Genomic DNA, 20,948 nt, shown 5'->3' on the forward strand with positions numbered 1-20,948 from the left:
TGGTAAAAACACAGTGGATCACAGGGAAAAAAGACTGAGAGCCTCTGCTAAAAGGAAAACTCTACAGCTCTTTCCAGAGTCCCCTTTATGCTCTCCTATGCATCACCCAAATGAACCGCACCTGTCACCAAACGGCTGTGCCCCAATCACCCTCAGATGAAATCACTCCTTGCCAACAGGGAATGCAAAGCCACATTAAGTCTCACTTTTAAAGAAAGCTCCTTGATACAAATGAGTTTAGGTTAAAACATGTTGGCTCACATTATGGGATCTGTGCCTTACACATCATTTCTCATCACAAGAAAAAACATGCATCTTAAGTGTCTCCAGTTGAATGAGATTAGAAAAATGCTCCAAGAGTAAACCGGCCACAGAGATCAGATAATATATTTCACATATGGCTGAAGGCAAGATCATGCATTCAGGTGCATTAAATAGCTAAAGGTTGTTACTGGAGGGAGCAGCTAAAATGGAGCAAGCTAGCATTTGATTAATTTGTTATGGGAATAATTTGTTGCAAGAGGGAGCTTGTGAAGAATTGCCATTTAAACCTAACTGGTCTGGTTTGGTCTAACCAAAACAAAACAAAAAGTTACCCAAGGTGTAAAGCAAAAGGGATGTACCAGGGTTGTCAGAACCTCTTGTCCTAATGCAGTTTACTTGAGGCACAGGGTGCTAGTGGCTTCCTGCTTTTCAGAATAGAAGGAGCTTTTGAGTTAGCCATTAGTCTTTAGGCTAAGAGCACTTCCTATTCCAGGAACAGGCAATCTCATTACTGGATGTGCACAGTGACCTGGTCATAGTGGCAGCAGCTACCTGAGGATGCTGAATCATGGTGTTGGCCATCCAGGGACTGGGCTCCCTTAACATCCCAGCAGCAGGAGTCGTCTTTGGATGGCCTTAAGTGTGGGTGCCTTTACTTTCCTCTCCCAAGCAGTATCCTTATATAATTTTACAGATAGACAAACTGGCTGGCTGTCCTCCTCCCTAGTACACACACACTGTTAACTACTGCTACTCCTCCCTACCACCTTTCACCTCTTCTGTCCTTAAACCTTATTTATCACTCCATTTGTGTTCTATTAGCCTGATCTTTATTTGTCAGCATACTTTGGGTATGGCAGTAAGAGTACTCACTAATAAATTATGCAAGGAGGGATAAGTTGCTTGCCCGGTGTCCAAATGGTGAATGCCATCTCCTGGGCAGATCAACATTTTAGCCAAACTGAGAAGCACATAGTGGGTTGAGTTCATATAGTTAATGATGATTTGGGAAGGCTGAGAGTGGTGCTTGTATTTTATTACCTTAGGATCCAGCAGGTCAAGGCACTTTAACTCATTCTCCAGAGAGGCCAAGTCACCATCCTGATTACAGCTCATGTCCTGGGGATAAAATGTTCTGTACCAAGAAGTATTGTTACTGTCTTGTCCTACTGATGTGTGTACTTTTATTTAAGAAAGTGTTTCATTTAAAGTCAAAGACTTGGCAGGAAAAAGTAAATTCATTTAAGAAATGGTTTTTCCTCTGTTCACTCATTTTCCTGTTTGTTCTCCTTGATGATCACCCTTCTCTATGCCAAACCTCTTGCTCTCTCCTACCCTGGTACCACCTTAGCCATTCACTTCACCAAGCTACTTTTCTCCAGCTTCCTCCTTTTACCATATTTCACTTTCCTTCTCACTCATTAAGATTTTTACCTCCTTAAAATTCCTCTCCTCTCTTTGTTCCTCCCATCCCTCCACTTCTATTTTTCAGTTGCCTGCTGTGTGCATCAATGGTTACAGATCTACAGCACCTCTGAAAAAAATATAATTTCTGGTTTTTAGGGCAGGAAGAATATGGGATTAAAAAACTGGAAGAACTTAAAGAACATGTCAAATGGAATTCCTTTAAAATTTGAGTTATTTTTTCCATTTCAAATTCAATTTTATAAGGGATTTTCTGCTCACGTATAGATGTTAGGGACACTGCGGGCCAGATAGAATGGTCTGGTGGGCCGCATCTTGCCCACCCCTGTCCTATAACTTATACTATTTGCTGGATGGTTATAGTGTGGAGAGGTATTCAGCCTCTTTTAGCCTGAATACAATTAAAAATTGCTTCAGAAATTGTTTTAACAGTTTTGATTTGCATATGGACACAGTTAGTGACACAGGGCTATGCACTAGCTGACATATGGCAAGTGTTGTTTTAGTTTAATCGCCAAATCCCTCAATTGTTTGGCTGCAAATTTTTCCCAGTCAGGAGATGGAATCCAACTGCACCTGCACAAATATGCCTATTGAGGCAACCATTTTCTACACCTGGTTGCATACTCCATGCTGACCAGGAGGGGGGGAACTCCCCTTTGCTTAATAGTATTCCTAATACAGCAGTTCTGTTGTATCCAAACTTACTCCCCTCAAGGAGAAAGTAAAGCCTTCTCCAGCAATGTATGTCCCTAACGTGCACATGAAGAGAAGGTAAAACCAGGCCACCAACAAATGACTTCCAGAATTATGCAAGGCTAGAGGATGCTACACAAGCTGAAAATCACCAAAGGAAACTAAGGGTATATTTCACTGGGAGAAGACAGGAAAAGAGAGATTTTAAAAACGGGTTTTTAAGATGGCTTACTCCTTTTAGCATATATATTACATTATAGTTATATATTTCACAAGAGCTGCATATTCCATATAGTGCAGCCGCAATGATATACAACAAATTTTTTACACCTACAAGTTTAGCCTTATTTAAGGGCAATATTTGTATGAAGTTAAAAACTTCCACATATGTTCAGGGCCTGATACTGTATTTAGAATATATCAAATACTCCCATTTAAATAGTATTTTAACTTTGGAAGCAATGTAGTTTCCATCTCAATGGACATTATTATTTTTATTTTAGTCAGATAAAAGGAAGTGTTAACATTTGTTAGTATTAGTTAAGTTCCAACGAGACCAAATAATGGTAAGCTGCTATCCTGAAGATCTTACAGGTTAAACAACAGACACAGATATGGCATGATGCTGGGGAACCTCAAAGACCTTTTCAACAGAGGATTTTTTTGAGGTTACATATTCATAGAATCACAGAAAATTAGAGTTGGAAGGGACTTCAGGAGGTCATCTAGTCCAACCCCCTGCTCAAAGTAGGACCATCCCCAACTAGATCACTCCAGCCAGGGATTTGTTGAGCCAGGCCTTAAAAACCTCCAAGGATGGTGATTCCACTACCTCCCTAGGTAACCTGTTCCAGTGCTTCACCACTCTTAGTGAGAAAGTTTTTCTTAATATCCAACCTAAACTTTCCTTGCTGCAACTTGAGACCATTGTGCCTTTTCTTTAATCTGCCACCACAGAAAAAAGTCTAGCTTCAGCCTCTTTCGAACCACCCTTCAGGTAGTTGAAAGCTGCTATCAGATCTGTTCGCAGTCTTCTGCAGACTAACTAAGCCCAGTTCCCTCAGCCTCTCCTCATAAGTCATGTGCCCCAGCCCCCAAATCCTTTTCACTCCACTGGACTCTCTCCAATTTGTCCACATCCTTTCTGTAGTAGGGGGCCCAAAACTGGACACAGTACTCCAGATGTGGTCTCACCAGTGCAGAATAGAGGGTAATCACTTTCCTTGCACTGCTGGCAACACTTCTACTAATGGAGCCCTGTATGCTGTTAGCCTTCTTAGCAACAAGGGCATGTTGTTGACTCGTATTGTTCTCTCCCCCCTAAAAACGGAGCTGGTCTTTTAATCAATGGGCACTGGTGATTGTGGCACAAGAAAAATAAATCCTTAAGCAGAATGTAATTTTAGGCTTAAAATGGGGAAATATGCAAAACTGATGTTTGTAATCAAGTTCACTTTAGAGAATTTAACTGTAGAATTATTTTATTGCATTTTTATTTACAAGAGTTATATTGCTTCTTCAAACATAATGCATTCAACTCCAGAAACTAGGCACTCTATAATTTCCAAGAACATAGTTGTAGAGAAACCGTTGCTTTGCTGGGTGTCTAACTGTTGGACACTTGGTCACTTCCTGAGTCAAATCTTTAATTGTGCAGCCTAAGCAAGCTATAGTGGCTTTACTACAAAGCATGTGCTCCAGTCATAAACATTTTGTTATTAAAAAAGTATTATACTATAAACATAACTAGGTCTTCCTTTTATTACTTCCTTTTACTGTCCTTTTTACTACTGCTTCTGGCCTTCTGCTTGCACTTTGATGCTTTCTAGGGCTGTGCGAAATGGCTGTTTCATGTTGGTTTTGGATTTGACCGTTTTGGAGGACAGTGATTTGTTTCAGTGTTTCGGATCGCTGTTCCGTTTTGATTCAGCCAAATCTGTTTTGGAGTTTTGGCGCTGATTCAGAGACTCGGATCAGCCGGGGAGAGGCGTGTGCAGCTGGGCGGCTGCAGGTTCTCCCACAGCTCCTCTGGCTGTGTCTACCTCTGTCCTGGGCAGGGGAAGCCCCCCATGACTGCCCGGACCAGCCCCAGCCTCCCAGTACTTTAAAAAAACAAAACAAAAAGCCCCACTTGCTGCAGTAGTGGTGATCAGGGCCTCTGGGGGCTTGTGGCAGAGCCCCCCTGCACAGCACAGGGCAGTGGGGGCCAGTGAGGATTGCCCCCCTGCCTAGAACCCGCTGCACAGAAGCTGTTGCATTGTACAGGTGCAATGCAGCTCGGTAGGGCGCCGTGTGCTGTCTGGGAGCTGGGGCCACTGGGGCTGAGCAGTGCCAGGCTCTGGCTGACAAGTGGAGACACCGCAGCTCCCAGACAGCGCATGGCTCCCTGCTGAGCCACACTGTGCCTGCACCATGGGGCAGCTATCATGCAGGTGCCAAGCAGGGAGTGGCGATCCCCTCTGCCCCGCACTGAGTAGAGGCGCTCTGCCACAAGCCCTCAGAGGCCCCGATTGCCACTGCTGTAGCCAGTGACTGCAGGGCTTTTAAGTGTTAGGAGGCTGAGGCCAGATGGAGGATGGGGCTGGGCAGGGCAGCCATGGGGGCTTCTATAAGTCCCTCTGCCCGGGGAAGAGGTAGGCACAGCTGGAGGAGCAGTGGGAGAACCTGCAGCCGCCCAGCTGTGCCTGCCTCTCCCTGGCCGATCCAAATCTCCGAATCAGCGCCAAAACTCTGAAACAGATTCAGCCAAATCAAAACAGAACAGTAATCCAAAACGCCTAAATGAATCTCTGTCCTCCAAAACGGCTGAATCTGAACCTAAAAAGAAACAGCTGTTTCACACAGCCCTACTATTCTTTTCATTCCCAATCTTTTCCTCATTCCCTCCCACTGTTTTCAACTCACCAAGACTCTCACTCTTTACACTCCCAAGCAACCAAACTTGTTATCTATAACCCCTACTCCCCTCAGCCCGTGACTCCATTTCTCTACTGCCACTCCTCCCTACAGCATCCCTTCACCTCTCCACTGTTTCTTGTCTCAATACTCAGGTACAAAAAGCAGGAGGGGTATACATGTAGAGCACATTTGACATGCTTGTCCTATAGCTGGTGAGGAAGTACAGGCAGGAAGAAGTAGTACTTCTAAGGACACATTCTTTCATTAATAGGTTAACAGGGTTTTAGATGCCCAGGGTTGTGAGGTGCAGGTGATGGGAAAGACTCTGACTATTGCTGTTCCTGCATTGCTCATTCCTGTTAGTGTTCCACTCCCAAGAGGAGCAGGTGGGTGCTGATCTCATCACCTGCAGTTATAGGAAAGCCGGATGTCTTGCATCCACCCTTGTCTTCCAACGGTGATGCCTTTGGAATGTGTTGGCACACTTCAAAAATAGACAAAAAGAACCTACTGTTTTCTATTTCAAATTACTGCTATGCCATGCTAGTCCAAAAGTTAAGTGTATAAACTGTGTTTAAAGAGGTGGAGCCACAAGAATTGAGGTGGCAAAAAAGGCCAAAGCTAGCATAATAGCTGATGCTTTGCACATTCTGCAAAGGACAAAATACCTCAGTATGTCACGTCAAGGGGAAGTGATGACTTCTGTGGGGAAGAAGGCCTAGGAAGTTAAAACAACACAGCCATATCTGCTTTCAACAGGAGGGGTGAGTGGGGAGGGAACTGCCTTGTCTGGGGAAACTCACACTTATACTCTAGAACCTTGGCAACCTGAACTGAATCTGTCTGACAATGACCAGTTTGGCAGTATGAGGACTGAATAGCAAAGGGGACCAGCTAGAACTCCTACTGAATGCCGCCACTAACTTTCTTATCCCCAGTGGGGGATAGAAGCCTGGAAATAAGGTGTTGCTGATTCTCTGCCTGAAAGGCACATCCATCAGATAGGCCAGTGTTCAATCCTCCAGCACGTTTTCAAATATTTTTTCATAGCATAGACTACCTTCTTTCAAATAGAAGATACACCCATATTTTCTGACTTTCTATTAAAAAGATTAAACCTCACATAAAGGCACATCTATTGTACATATAAAAATATATTTACTGTATTTAATCTGATTTAAGATGCAGGCCATTATCAGAATAAATACTTTGTTTAAAAAATTGTGCCTTACAGTCAAAGGAATGCTATTTTGTTTTTTTTAATAGAACTTAGCTTTTGGAACTCCCTGGCATCCTTTTATGATCTTGCAGCTTCCTTGTGGCAACTACAGTAATTGCAAATGTTGCAAAATAAATTTGTACCTGAATGAATGCATTGTAGTGGATTGACATGTTCTCCCTGCTTATAAGCCCTTTCTTTAAACTGGGGTATCTGTAGAAAGCAAGAAAAGGATACCCAAATTGGATTTCCCCTCTAGTCATAGCAAGGGAAAGGGGGAAATTAAGGGAGTATTCTGAACCCTCATCTCCTTTCAAGTTTATCTTAGATGCTGTCTGTCTGTGGGGCAATACATGTGATGCCCTGTGGTTCAAGAGCTGACGTGACAATCCTCTTCATTCCCTGCAAGCATCAGATAATCAACAACCCCCTTTTCATTTATGAAGAAGGGAGTGGATGTGTGAATGAAGTTACAAATCTTGGAAAAGACCCTCACTACATAAATAAAATTAAATCACAGCTGTTCACTGAAACATGCAAGTGCAGAGATACCTGTTCCTGCCTCTGGGGCACTTAGTGTTTACTTAGTACACCACAGCAAGAATTTAGTCCCTCCTCCCAGAACGTAAAAAAAAGTGCTAAAAGGAGTCACAAAATCTTCTTCCTCAGCTGAGAGGCCTTTAAGCAGTAGTGACAGGCTTACATGAAATAGAAAAGGGCCCAAGTATCTGTTTATACGGAAGAGGAGTTCTCTGAAGAAGCAGGAACATCCCCATCCAGCTGCCACACCAGGTGATCTGATGAAAACAATTTAAACGTACTGTAAGAGAAGAGAGGGACCATTCCACGAGGATTTTAGTAAAACTTATTGTACTATGAGCATCAACTGTGTAGCAGTGCTGAACCTTTTCAAGCAAATCTCTTTCTTACTCTGGCAGATGAGCAGTGACAGAAAATACTGGCTGAGGTATCCAGATACAGGTTTTTTATTTGTGGCAGAAGGGTGATTGTGGGGGAAATGCAAGTACTGCAGGATGATACTCTATCTTTTTAAGTCTGTGTTGTCGGTCTCAACTTGAAATTGTAAGTGTTGGAAGGCAGGGACCACAGCTTTCTTATATATATATAAGTAAGCCTCAAACTTCTGGCACTACTGAAATACAGTCAATTCTCCCAAGCCAATAAGAAGCCTTTAGTATAGAAGCAATTTGCACTTGCCATTCGTCAGTCCAGTGCAGAGGGGTAAGCGTGACGACTCAAAGGAAAATAATTCTGTAGGTAGGAAGGTCTAAGTCAATGGTTTTCTGTCACAGGAACTCTCTTTTCCAATGCCTGTCTGTTTGGCTTCCCTTCCCTCTCAACACGGTGAGAGAATCCAAAGACAGTTGTAGATAAGGATGAGAAATGAGCTTTGTGCTTTAGACATGAACTAAATATACTTATGAGAATGGGCAGATTAAAAATTTAAACCTAGTGCAGCAAGACAAATGTTATCTTTCATCTTTCTGGTCAATGTAGTCATATATTAGCAGAACAACTACTTGAAACAGGACAGAGACAATTCTGAGTACAGATGGACTGAATTCACAGTCCTTGCACTAGAAGTTCAGTTATTGACTTTTTTGTGAGGCTGACTGTAGCGACTCATGCAGATGTGCTTTTTTGGCCTCAAAGAGCTTCCAAGGAAGGTTTTTTCAGAGGCACAGCCAAAGAATCATAGTTAAGGCATACTATACATTAATGGTTGTTATAAGCACTAAGTGTAAAGGCAACGTTAATAGCCTATATGAGCCTGAAAAGCTCAAGAAACACACTGCAATCTACTGTGTCCCAAAAAGTCTCACCAAAATTCCCAAATTCACAGGCCAGTTTCTCACAGCACACATGAATGTATGATTTGGCAGCAAGGACACTTCCTGCAAAACAAGTCTGTCACTATTACTTTGTAGATACAATAGCATCTTTAAATTTGCCTTTTGGTTAAATCATGTACTGCAGCCTATGTTTTGCAATACGATTCTCTGAATAGCCACCGTCTTACCAGTTATAAATCATAAAAACTGCTAAATCCTTCCAGATTGAAAAAGTAGCAAGTCCAGTGTAAGTTATGACTTTTATAATCCCAAATATGCAAACATGATTATCTATTAAAATGCCAGCCATAAGTTATACTTTAACTAAAACCATTCTGTAATTTTATTGATATATTTTGTGGAGTTCACATATTTTTGTACAGCAAACATAACACTGTAGGCCATGAGAAGCTGCAGCACTATTGTTTAATAGCAGCAAGGTATATTTTATAGTCAGGGTATGTGGACAATAAATAGTCTGTTTCTTTGGATGTGAATGTTTAAAATGAAGTTCTGCTGCAGCTTCATAATGTGATTGCTATTTTACAGAGCTTATACACAAAAATATATATGCAATCTTTTTGTCTATATTTTATACAAATACAACAGTAGTTTGTGAATACATTTTAAAGTACATATACATGATAAGCAACTCAATTTCCCATATCACAGGATAGCAATTTTAAATGCAAGAAACATATACAAATTCTGTCTGGAATGCAGTTTTTTTTTTCCTTTCTATTTTTGACTCAAATCCTTTATCATTAAAACATTTTAGCATACAAGTCCAAACATTTTTTTCACTAGCTAAAAATATAATTTCAGCAATCCAAGTTGGGTTTGAGTGTGTCATCCATTCCCCAATATATTTTCCCAGTTCTTGTCTAAGTAAAAAGGGCTTTTAGTAACATAGTATGTTCTTCACTCCACACCATATAAAAAGCCCACATTTCATTAACTAACAGTCATGTTCTAGTTTTTGAACAAAAGCCGGGCTTGTGTTTAAATCTGCATGTCCAAGATTTTACTTCTGCAAGTGCATATGAATACATTGTGGTGTTGTACAAAGTTCATTAATGACAAATTAAGTCACAGTATAAAAATATATCATACACCTATAGGTCTAATATAGTCCTTTTTCTATGGGTAAAAATACATCTGAATGAGACAGGGAGGTTTGTAGCACCATGAGAGGAGTTGTATCCCAAGTTACATTAGCAGCATGATCCAATATAACAATATTGCAGGAGTGTTTCTGAGAAGATAAACATTCATTCTGGTTCAACTGTACCACTGAAGCTTATACTGAAAAAGTGTTTACATATGATTAGCAATAGTTCTGTGTCACTTCCAGGGCTAGATAACTATTATCAAAAGACACTGCCTTCCAACAAAATAAGACACCCTTTATTATATAAGGACTTTAGGAATTTCCAAACATACTTTTGAACTATTCTGGTATTATTTTATTTATCTGGTATTTCATTTTATAGCAGATAAGTATGTGTCATAGGCTTTTTATAGACTGAGAAGTATACAGGATGAGCTGCTAAACCAGTGTATGAGACAGACGTAACTAATGGTGCCATCCTGCTCCCCTTGACCCAAATGGGTGCAAGATCAGGCCTTGTGTTATCTTCAGACAGCAGCATAGCTATGATAGGATATTATAAGCATGTCAAATACTTCACGTTAAATTTTTTTTGCAATAGTTTACCATCCAAAACTCCAAAGTACACAGTTTACTATTTGTGAGAAAAAACTCCTAATATTTTTGGACTGGTATCAAAAATGGCAGTAGAAGACAGTGTAGTTTGAAACCTGTAAACCTAGTTTAAAAAAACCAAAAACCATTGTAAAACCCTTAAGAAAGACACACTGGTTCTGTGCAATATAGCAAATTGATAAGAAAACACTGTAAAAATGTACCTGTTTAAAATTACGTCTACCATTTTGTACACAAAGCATTATACCAAAGGCCTACATATATGTAATCTAATGGCACTTGAAACAAATTATAATAAAAGGTTTTATAATAAAAAGCATAACCTGTAAGAAATTTTCTTAAAAGGTTTAGGTTCTCCTTTTGAAAGTGCTATATCTTGTAATATGTGTAACATAGAGTTTGACCAAGCTTTATTTTTAAAAATATTGGCCTATAATACATGTATAGCTCACTAGACAAATTATCCTGAAAATATGTACTCTTAACATTCATTATTAGCTTAATAAAGCAATCAGCTCTGGCTCATGTTTCAGTCAGTATATGGTTTTAAAAAACCGCTACTGCCAAATTAACAATAAATCACTCTATTCCACAATTTACTACTAAATAAAGCACAAGCAACAAGTACACAAAAATATATATATATATATATTTTTTTTTTAAAAAAAGAACCTTACTAAAAGTTTAAAAGTTGCACAAAGAGTGGTGCATGATCAGCCAGGACCCCCCTAAAACATTAACTCAATAACTAGAAAATAGGGTTTTAAAAACTGACATTTTAATAGTGGCCTAGATAACTCTGCCTAGATAATATTCCAAAGCACTAATGTGTTACTGTTGCTTACTGTGTCAACCTGCTTCCGAATATTCATACATCCTAGTTCAGTGGCAAAACATACGTAATGTAGCCACCAACTGAAACTCTGACTGAATGAGGTTCAATATCTTGTCTGAGGTCCCTGTTTCTTAAGAAACATATGTTAACTCTGAAGTGAAATGTCAATCCCATTTTACAAAGCTAAGGCACTACCTGAAGTAGTAAAGATTCTGGCTACATACTAAGAAAATGGGTGTTGGCAACTTTTTTTTTTTTAATCAAGTCTAATCAGCAACTAAAACTGATAAACAGATGGCACTGTCTTTTCCTATATGCTAGATACACCACGTGAATACCTTAAGCGACGTGATAGTCTGTCGGAATATTCTGACCTGGCAGTTAAGATCAAACTAAATATTTTAGAAGTGACCTCCCCTCAACCAAACCTAGCAATTCAATATGGTTTGGATTTTAGTGATACACTTATACATACTTATTTTTCATATACTGCCAAAACACAACTAAATTACATTATCCATTAGTTCTGCAATTGCCTTTATTGACTGATAAATGTGGTATCTGAAGGGGTTGATTCTGTGAGGTGTTCAGTTACCAAACTTTCATTTACTTTAATGGGAGTAGAAGATGCTTGAGTTCCTCTCAGGATATGGCCCATTACAGTAATGCAATCCATTTACCTTCAGCTCAGACTAGTTAAACAAGATCTACAATAGAGTGATTTTTTTTACTTGCTTTTTATCATATGGTTGCTGATTTAAACTAGTATTGCATTCTGTTCTGTTTATTTTGTGCTCTGTTCATTTGCAATGTTTTCCTTTCTTTAACATGGTGGGGGGAAAAAGCAATATTGAACAAATCATTCAACTAAAGATGTAAGCAAGCAATCTGTTTCATAGAAACCAAAGGAAGCAGTCATGAAGCAGAGCTAAAAGTCCACTTTAAGATAATATGCTCCTAAACCCAACATCTGGGAGTAGTTTGCAGAATTTGAAAAGGTATTTTTCTTATTAATACATCCTTATTTTAATGCCTTTGGAACACAAACATTTATAAAACATTATCTTTCAGTATTAAAATTTAAATACATATATGTATAAAATAGTAAAACTACACCTGCATATTGCTCCTAGAATAAAAAAATGTAGGAGCTAATGATAAAATATTGGGAGCAAAAGCTCCTTAAATGGGAGCAACTTTTGTTTCTGTGAAGTATATCTATTTTAACCACTTAAAACCTTGTATACATCCTCACTATTGTTAGAGGGATACTAATGTATTTCATTTTTATTTTTTAATTCCTTGTCTAAAAATGACAAGGAAAAAGAACGTTAGCACTGAGTTAAAAGCAAACCTAACTTGCTTTCACACATCACAGTTTTTTTTTTTTCTCTTTTGGTTATTAGGGGTTGGGGAGTATATTGTATTAGGTAAAAGTGGTGTAAGCAATATGCTTTTACTTCACTCCTAAGAGTCCTGTCTTTAAACCTTGGCAATGGGCAAAACATCCCTAACCAAGTACCCAGGTGTAGTAAGTGTGATTAACATCTAACATGTTGCTTAGGAGGACATAAGACACCATGGAACACAGCTGTAAAGATCCACTCTGCTATAAAGAAAAAAAAATGATATTTGCAAATTTACATTCACTCCTTAACTGCAGACTAACACTGAACTGACAATGAATATAAAACATCTGGCTGGACTTGACCCACCCTTTGGCTGTGGCAACTGGGAAAGACTGATGCATACAGAAGTGAATATAAAATCTGAAGATTCCTATGTGGTACTCTTTCTATAGTACTAAAATCTCCCAGCAAGTTAAAAATTAAATAAAAAACGGTGACAAAATATTTTGCATGATTAAATTAGAACCCTTTTGCATTTCAAGGGCAGCTGTTATTTTTGCCTCTTCCCATCCAACCAGAGTCATTAAAGCACACCACAGTTCCAATTTTGACCTAAAATATCTGACAATCAGGCACGCAATTTCTTTTTTTAATTCTGTTGCATCATAATTTTAGTATTTAACCTAAACATCTTCCTATCCAATTTTGGTACACACTACAACAATTTAAGCCAGAAAATGCCGAGCTCTTAAAATTTTTTACCTAACTGTGAAACAAAAGTGAAAAATATATACATGTGTCCAATGTTAATTTTAAACTTAATTTAAAACTTCTGATTTCAGATTATGGATTTGATAAGATCCCAACATTTAGGATTTTTTTTTAAAGGATTTTAAGGAATTTGTATAAAATGCAAAAAGTAGATTCTTTGCAAATTTTAAAATTCACAACACATAAAATGGTAGATCTACCATTTAATTGACAAAAATAATGACTGATATCTCTGATAAAAGTTTTAAACATGGGATGCATGTAAAGCTTAGTAGGGATGGCTTTCTACTGATTTTTAAAGTGTGTGTCAATTGGCAGTGAAAATTAAAACAATACATTGAGACTTTATAAAAAACAAAGTAAACACGGTTGAGAATAAACACTTTCAAAATATTTTTAAAAAGTTAATTTAAATTTCTTACTGGCTTCATGAGATTGGTACTGTACAAAAGCAGAAGTTTTATAATATCTTATAGTAGGCACTAAGTTAAAAATGGTCACCTAAGGCATTTCTACAAATAGACAGTAATAAGCCAGCTTTGTACATCCTATTGGAAAGCTTGATGAAAACGTGGTAGGGTTGTGGTTGTGCTTAAACTGCTTGCGAAAGCTGCTGACAATGAGTGCAGAGACCCAAGATTTATACTATTGCTAGGATCCTGAGGATCCTGTGTTTGTGGTGGAAGTTGAGTCATAGAAGAATGTGCCTCCTCCTGTGTATAGCTCATTCCAAGGTTCCCCACGGAAACAGATGGGTTATAGGGAGGGCCATTTACTGGTACAAAGTTGAACAACTGAGAAAAGTCCAATGATGGGGTGCTTAGAGGTTCACTAATAGAAACAGAGTTTTTGGAAAGGGAAACCTCCCCAGATCCATCATCTAGTGGTCCTACTTGAGGATCCAACCCTAATTTAGATGAAGAGGCTTGAGAATCCTGGGATGAAGAAGGCATACCACTTTGCAACTCCATTAAGTAACTTTCAATTTCCCCTTTCAATGGCTGTTCTTTTTCTGGCATAGAAATTGCATATGAGGTAGAACTGAGTGGGTATTTCAAAGATAGCTGGTGAGAAGGGTGGACAGACTCCATATCTATCGGACAAGGCATTCCCAAGGGTAATGATGTGGCAACCATTTGGTGTGCAGACGCAGAACTCTGCATGGACTGAATTTGAGTGTTGTAGAGATTCAATTGCAAAGTGTTTGTAAATGGCTTTGATGTCAGGTCACTGGAAGGTAAAGACATCACTGGAAGCAGCTCGTCCTTTATAGGCACAGAAACATTGCAGGTAAAGGGATCTAGAAGGTCCATTGGCTCTGTTTTGACCTTCAAAAGTTCTTGGTTGTGACTCTTCTTCATATGGCGTGTTAGATGATCCTTCCGCCCGAATCTCTGTGCACAATACTGACAGAGGAAGTCCTTTCTTCCAGTGTGCACTACCATGTGTCTACGGACATCCTTTCGGGTGTAGAACCGACGATCACAGTGTTCACACTGGTGCTTTTTTTCCTTCACTCCACCCGATGACTTGCCTGCATGAGTTTTTAGGTGCTCCAGCAGCACTCCCGTGCTTTCAAAAGTCTGCAAACATACCTTACAGGTGAGGTCACCACTTGTTGCAGCATGCAAGGCCAGGTGACGTTTAAATCCAAGCTTGGTATTGTAGTTCTTTCCACATTCTTCACACTTAAAGGCCTCTTTGTTGGGATTGTGTGTATGTAGGTGATTCTTTAGGTGATCTTTTCGGTGAAACATTTTCTCACAATAATTACACTTGTGGGTTTTCTCAGGAGAATGAGTAGCCATATGCCTTTAAACATAGATATATTCTGTAAGTAATTATTTTGATCAAATAGGACATGTGTTCATTCTTTTTTAATGGCAGCTAAATTCTACACTAAAGTTTCTTCACAACAGACCCTCTTTAGCTGACAGCAGGACACTACAAAGATAGTTTGACAAATTTAAATATAGCAAAACATGAGCCATTTCACTTAAATTGACACTTGGATTTTTTGGTAGTCTTTATAACTACTGAAACAGGGATATAAAAGCAAGCATGAAAGTACTTGTGAGAAAGTCCATAGCCAAAAATTTCTCAAGTCCATACACTTTTCTTGTGGCAACCTTAATACAAACAAAAATTCTATTCTCATTAAAAAAAACAACAAACAAAAAAAAAAAAACAAATCAAAAGACATTAGCTGGTAAACTTATGTACTGTAATTTAGAATTCTAGAAACAATCCAATGTCTAATTTAATTAACATAACCTCTCTGCAAATCAGCTGAAGAATGTGTACACAAACATATACTTTTACAAGGCTTAAAATGGCCAACATAAAATAGATAATATAATCTGAAAGATAAATAGAGTTTAATACCTTAGTAATTTGTACTTAGAAACAAAGGCCTTGGTGCAGTCTTGTTGTGTGCACTTGTAGGGCCTCTCTCCTGTGTGAGAGTATGAGTGAACCTTTAATTTCTCAACACTGTTAAAGGCCTTGTCACACAGTTGGCAAGGAAAGTTTTTTCTTGGTTTGGTTTCACCACGCTTACGTCTCCCTGAAGGGACTTTCTGGGTATCTCTTACTTCTGACAAATCACCAGGAATGACAGTGGCCATCGCAGCCTAAACCAGGCCTTCTTGTTGGACACTTGGGAACTGCCCAACTCCACTAAATGATTTAGCTTTAGATGGCTTCTCAAGTTTCATGTGGTCGTAAAAGAAAGCAAAAGGGGACTGGAAAAAAAAAATAAGAAACAACTAGTTTGTAACTAAACTCCATTTTGAAGTTTACTTGCTATGTGATGCTTCTGAGTAAAACTTAAAATAAAATTAGATTCAGCTGGTCTAATGTAATACCTGTAGGCTTCTTTACGCTATTTACTGCAACTCTTAAAATGCATTGCTCAGGATGAACAAATCCACATGTGCTCTGGAAGTACTACTAGCTACCTTCCTTTAGGGCACTGGTAGAGAACTGTGATTTTTTAAACAGATTACAGGAGGCATCAAAAATAACTCATTTCAAAACTATATAAATAAAATGGGTTTTTGGAAGCCTCAGATTTCACAAGGGATTGAAAATTTTAGTGCAGTTTGTAGGGTTTGCATACATACACACACATGCATATACATGTATATTTATACACACACATGTATATACATACACATGCATTTGCAGTCATTTTTAATGCCTAGTGAAATTTTCCTGTAACTGTAATTTATACTAATACAAACAATGATACGTGAAAGAAGATCTCAATGAATTAAGCTCTTTGTCCACCCCGCCCCCCAGCAATTCCTACCTCTTGAAACAGAAAGTTTTGAGACATGGATTAGATGACGATGGAGATAATTAATAACTTATTTTGGAAAGCTCACTGTTCAGCGGGAGGCATCAAGATTTGTGAAGTATACCAGAAACCCTCTTAAGATCATACTGACTATAGGAGGTCTAATGCCACTGAAATTGTTGGTTGGCACCAGTAGCTTTAAATTCATGATCTGGCATTATACAGTAACAACTGAGTTTTACTGATTACTCAGCACTTTACAACCCGTCATTGAAAAAAGTACAGTCCCTTTTTAAACATCAAAACTCAGTTGCTACTTTAATCCAGTAGAAAACTAATCACAAAATAGACCTGCAGAAAGACGGTAAAAATCTGTATGTGAGAAGCAGAATGAATGACAAGAATTTAGTGCAAGAGGTAGGCAGGGTTTGAAGACAGTAGTTTTCAATTTTTCCACATTTCCCACCCAGCTGCCATCAGTTCAGGAGTCTGGCAGAGCAGCTGTTTTCAGTGCAGTTCTGTTTGCAGACACCAGAGGTCAATGTCAGCAGGCTGAGCTCTTGACTTTAAAGTGAAGCTCTGTTGGAACTAAAGGCCTTGTTCCCAAGCTTGCTGCCTCCTTCAGTGTCTCAGCTCCCCTGCTGAGTGTGCTTCTGCATGCTGGCAGTGCAGAGGAAGCAGCTGTTGGGACAGGTGGAGGAGAGCAGTCCAGAGTTGGGCAAAGAGCACGAGGCAGCAGCTGCTTCAACCTAATGCCACCTCCCCATGTGAACAAAATAAATAATCCCCAGATGGCAGTGAAGGGAAGATAGATAGCTTCCTAGGCATCATGTCCCCTGATTCAGCTGTCTTCTCCCTGCTGCTGCTGGGCTTTGGTTTAGTAAGCACTGAGGTAGCAAAATGCTTGACAATGTGAGCTGAAAGCAATGCACAGGTGACTGGGTTACAGGTTGGAGACAAAAAGGAGTGGGTCTTGCAGTAAGATCCAGAGCATGCTACTGGAGACATTAGGAGAGGAAAGTGTCTCCCTGTCTTGTTAGTCAGAAGGAAAAGGGGAAAGAAAGACGCTTCCTTAATATTTCTGTTTACAATTTTATGAACATGTTAGACTGGATCTTTTTCCATGTAAAATGCACATACAGTTTGTGCGTCTGCCACCCCTATCTTGAAAGAAGAAAGAATTGATAGACAGTCCAAGAGAGAACTAAGGTGCTTCTAGAATGGCATGGTCTTTTTGCTCTGTAATGATTTCTGAACTCAAAAGAATTAACGAGACTGCAACATCAAGTTTCAGGTTGAATATTTAAAGTACAGCTATACCAACAGCAAACTACAGATTTTTTTTAAGTTCCCAGTAATGGAAAGATGTTTGTTTAACAACTGATTCTTCAAGAGCTGCCTCCATACATTCCAACACATGGGATGGGAGCAGAACCACAACCACCGATTCAGTAACTGGGAATGTGCATAGGTCTTGAAAGAATCAGATAAATTTTAACCCTTCTCCTTTAAGCAATCAAATTAATCAATCATTTAGGAACTTGAAGCAACTTACAAAAAAAAGATAAACTAAGACTGACTTTAATTACTTCAGTGTATATAAGACAATAATCTGCTCCATCAACTTTAAATCTATGTTATATTTGCAAATTAAAGCATTTTAGTGGCCCTTTTAATCAGAATTTGGTAACAAAGAGAAATCACATGTCCACTCCGTTACATACGTTTTTGCCCTCCCAAAATTATAAATGCTCTAATCTTTGTATCAAAGAATTAAAGAATACAGAAGAAGATCCTAAGATATTGTCTAGTTTCACTATAACCTAAAATGAGTTATGATTCTAAATAAACTGTTCTGAAAAATGTATCTAAATGTGCATCACTTAAAAAAAAAACTAAATATGGATTTGACCCCTTATGATGAGTAGCTCATTTAAAAGAGTGGATTACTATTTCAACAGAGTTTTTGAAATATTGAAGGACTTCAGCTCATCTCTGTATATCAAATTCTCTCTCTCTCTCTCTCCCTCCCTCCTGTGGATGTATAGACTGAGCAATGAAGACAAGACATAAACACTGATCCTCAAATATTACACTTTCCAAAGACCAGCTGAAAGAATTTTATGAGTAAGACTGCCTGTTTGTGACTCAACATATTATCACTTAAAATCCTCATTCTAATTGGTGCGTTCACAACTGTTGGATGAATATGATAAACGATATTAAAAAAATCTAATGCATTACAAATTAGCCTTATACATTGTATACTGCTTTTAAAGAAATGCATACTTCAAATAGAGTTACGGTAGCCTCTTTTCAATGCACACCTGATGGTTGCCCACTAAAGTCCTCAGATTTTGGTCTTAACCAGTTCCGCTGACTCTTCTTGAAGGAAACCAGAATCCAGTACTTCCCATTTTTACTGGTCTGAAAAACAAAAGGAAGAATGAACTAGACTCTAGAGAAACCAGTTTATTCAGAAAGGGAAATTAGGAAAGGACATTTAAAGAATCAGAGACATTGCTCTTTTGTAGAATATGTCATTATATTGATTAGAACAGGATGGATAGATTACTCTCACACAAGTATTGATTAGGCATTTAACATTTAAGTATATTAACATCATTTCAATTCAATATCAACAAAGGATTTCTTTAAAAAGTAAAACAGCACAATCTATTTGAATTGGCTCTAACTTTACTACAATTTAACTCTGCTTAATTACACAGGAAATATTGCTTAAAACACAACCTACAAGAGAAAATAAGTCTCTCTCTTTTCAACTTCTGTGTGATGTATATAAGCAACCCATGAAACGTTCACTTTATTAAACACATCTTCTCCCTTTGAAGTTCGTTTTTCTTTTGCTTGTTGAATGCCTCCTTGCAAGAGTTTGTTGTATTAAGAGTGTATTCAACCTCTAATGCTGAGAGGTTCATTCCTTCCAACTGTTTTAAAGAGCCATATTTTTTATAGTATATTAGACGTCGGTTACATGAAAGGGATCCCAGAATTATGAAACACTTCCCTCACCAAACCCTTTCCTTTGTCTGGTTCCACTCACTCTAGAAAAGTAACTTTTATGTTGGTGTCCAATACAATTTCACACTACCCTAGTTTTCACTTTGCTGCAGACATGCATGTGGAAATTGACTAGCTGCATCTCAGGAACGGAGTGAGGAGGGACAGGAATTGGGGGGAAGGGACCGAAGATTTCTGATACCTGGAAACAAGAGTTTAGAACTTCTCCTGGGCATTCGTAGAAGCAGTTCTGGAATCCAAGGAGCAGTCAAAAACTTTTGGTATTGGGGAGGGGATACAGCTCTGCTTTCTCTCTGTTTTAGTGGCTAAATTTGAGGAACAAAGATTCATTCCTTATACCCCATCCCAGGAAACCGTTTATAACTACTACCCTACCATTCTACTCTGGTTGTTTTTAAGATGATTGGCACTGAAATAGTTAACAATGACAATAATTAAGGTAACCACACTCTGCTAATTAATTAAACTATCCTTCATACCAACTAAGCCCCTTTTACAGGAATTTTTCCAAGCTGTTTGCAGATAACAGCAGACTTACAGACAATAATGTTGAAAATATTACAATGTCCTTATAACAACTGTTGATACTGTCACCTTAAATATCACGTTCAATATTGATCATGCACCTAACAAAGTCCTAGCAAAAATTCAAAGTTGGAAAGTATCACAGGCAGTGAAAGACCAACATATCGGGAAAGAGATTAAGATGCGACTAGGGCTGGTTAAGTTTATCTAAGTGAGGACCGTACTAAGGATATTTAAAATAATTAATTATATAAAGAAGGTAACTCAGACTCCTATTTACAGTCTCATAAATTTAAGAATAAGACAATATAATAAAACTCGACAAAAGGACTTTTTAAACATAATCAGCACAAGACAGAAAGCTCTTGAAGATACAGCTAAGTCCAAGGGCCAAGCAGGATTCATAAGAAACATCAGATATTTATACAAATAGTAAAAACATTTGATAAGTTAAAAAAATCAAGCAGAAAAATATAAATTTCCATGGTTTGGAGCAATAAGCCATTAAATGACAGGCATTAAGGAAACCTACTTCTCTATTTGCAAGGTATCAAAACATTCTCCATTACACCGATTTCCCTTAATTTATGTGGGCTCTTTATATGTGAATTTGCTCTTATGCGATGAGAATATTTAGATCCATAATTTGTTACATGCAAGGTAAATTTTCTCTTATGCGATCAGCATAGACACCCCCCCTGCCCAAACAAGTAAGTCTGTGGGGGGAGGGGAAAGGCCCCACTTACCCTAGTCCCACCTGCAGTGGCCCTGGGAGCGCCCGGTGCTAGCTGTCTGCAGCTGCTGGACTGCTCCATGCTTTGCCTATTCTCACTCTTCTCTGCTTCTGTGCTGTGCCATGCCCTGGTGCAGGCAGCTGGTGTTGGCTGCTCCTGGAGCCGCTCCAGCATGGGCTGGGGTGAGTGCTGTGCCCCGTACCGCCCAGGGCTCCGCTCGTCCACACTCACCCCAGCCTGTGCTGGAGTGGCCCTTGGAGCAGGCGACACCAGCTGCCTGTACCACAGCACGGTGCAGCTCAGGAGAGGT

General features: G+C 38.9%; 1 protein-coding gene across 11 annotated transcripts in view; it reads right to left on the bottom strand.

Annotated features, from left to right (window-relative positions):
• Positions 1-8,668: 8,668 nt before the first annotated feature.
• The window catches only part of PLAG1 (PLAG1 zinc finger), a 73,296-nt gene continuing 61,016 nt past the window's right edge, over positions 8,669-20,948 (bottom strand). For 4 of the 11 annotated variants that reach the window (XM_090039992.1, XM_090039995.1, XM_090039996.1 and 1 more), the window contains 3 exons: positions 18,627-18,764; positions 15,422-15,780; positions 8,669-14,848 (listed from right to left, as the gene is read on the bottom strand). In XM_090039992.1, coding sequence (XP_089896118.1) covers positions 13,585-14,848; positions 15,422-15,663 — 1,506 coding nt within the window. In that variant the 5' untranslated portion in view covers positions 15,664-15,780; positions 18,627-18,764 and the 3' untranslated portion in view covers positions 8,669-13,584. The remainder of the gene's footprint in view (positions 14,849-15,421; positions 15,781-18,626; positions 18,765-20,948) is intronic. The other 7 variants (XM_090039994.1, XM_090039997.1, XM_090039999.1 and 4 more) reach the window with 3 other exon arrangements.

Source organism: Crocodylus siamensis, chromosome 3 (genome assembly GCF_052110815.1).
Source record: "Crocodylus siamensis isolate JL-2025a chromosome 3, ASM5211081v1, whole genome shotgun sequence".
In the NCBI taxonomy this organism is placed as follows: domain Eukaryota; kingdom Metazoa; phylum Chordata; order Crocodylia; family Crocodylidae; genus Crocodylus; species Crocodylus siamensis.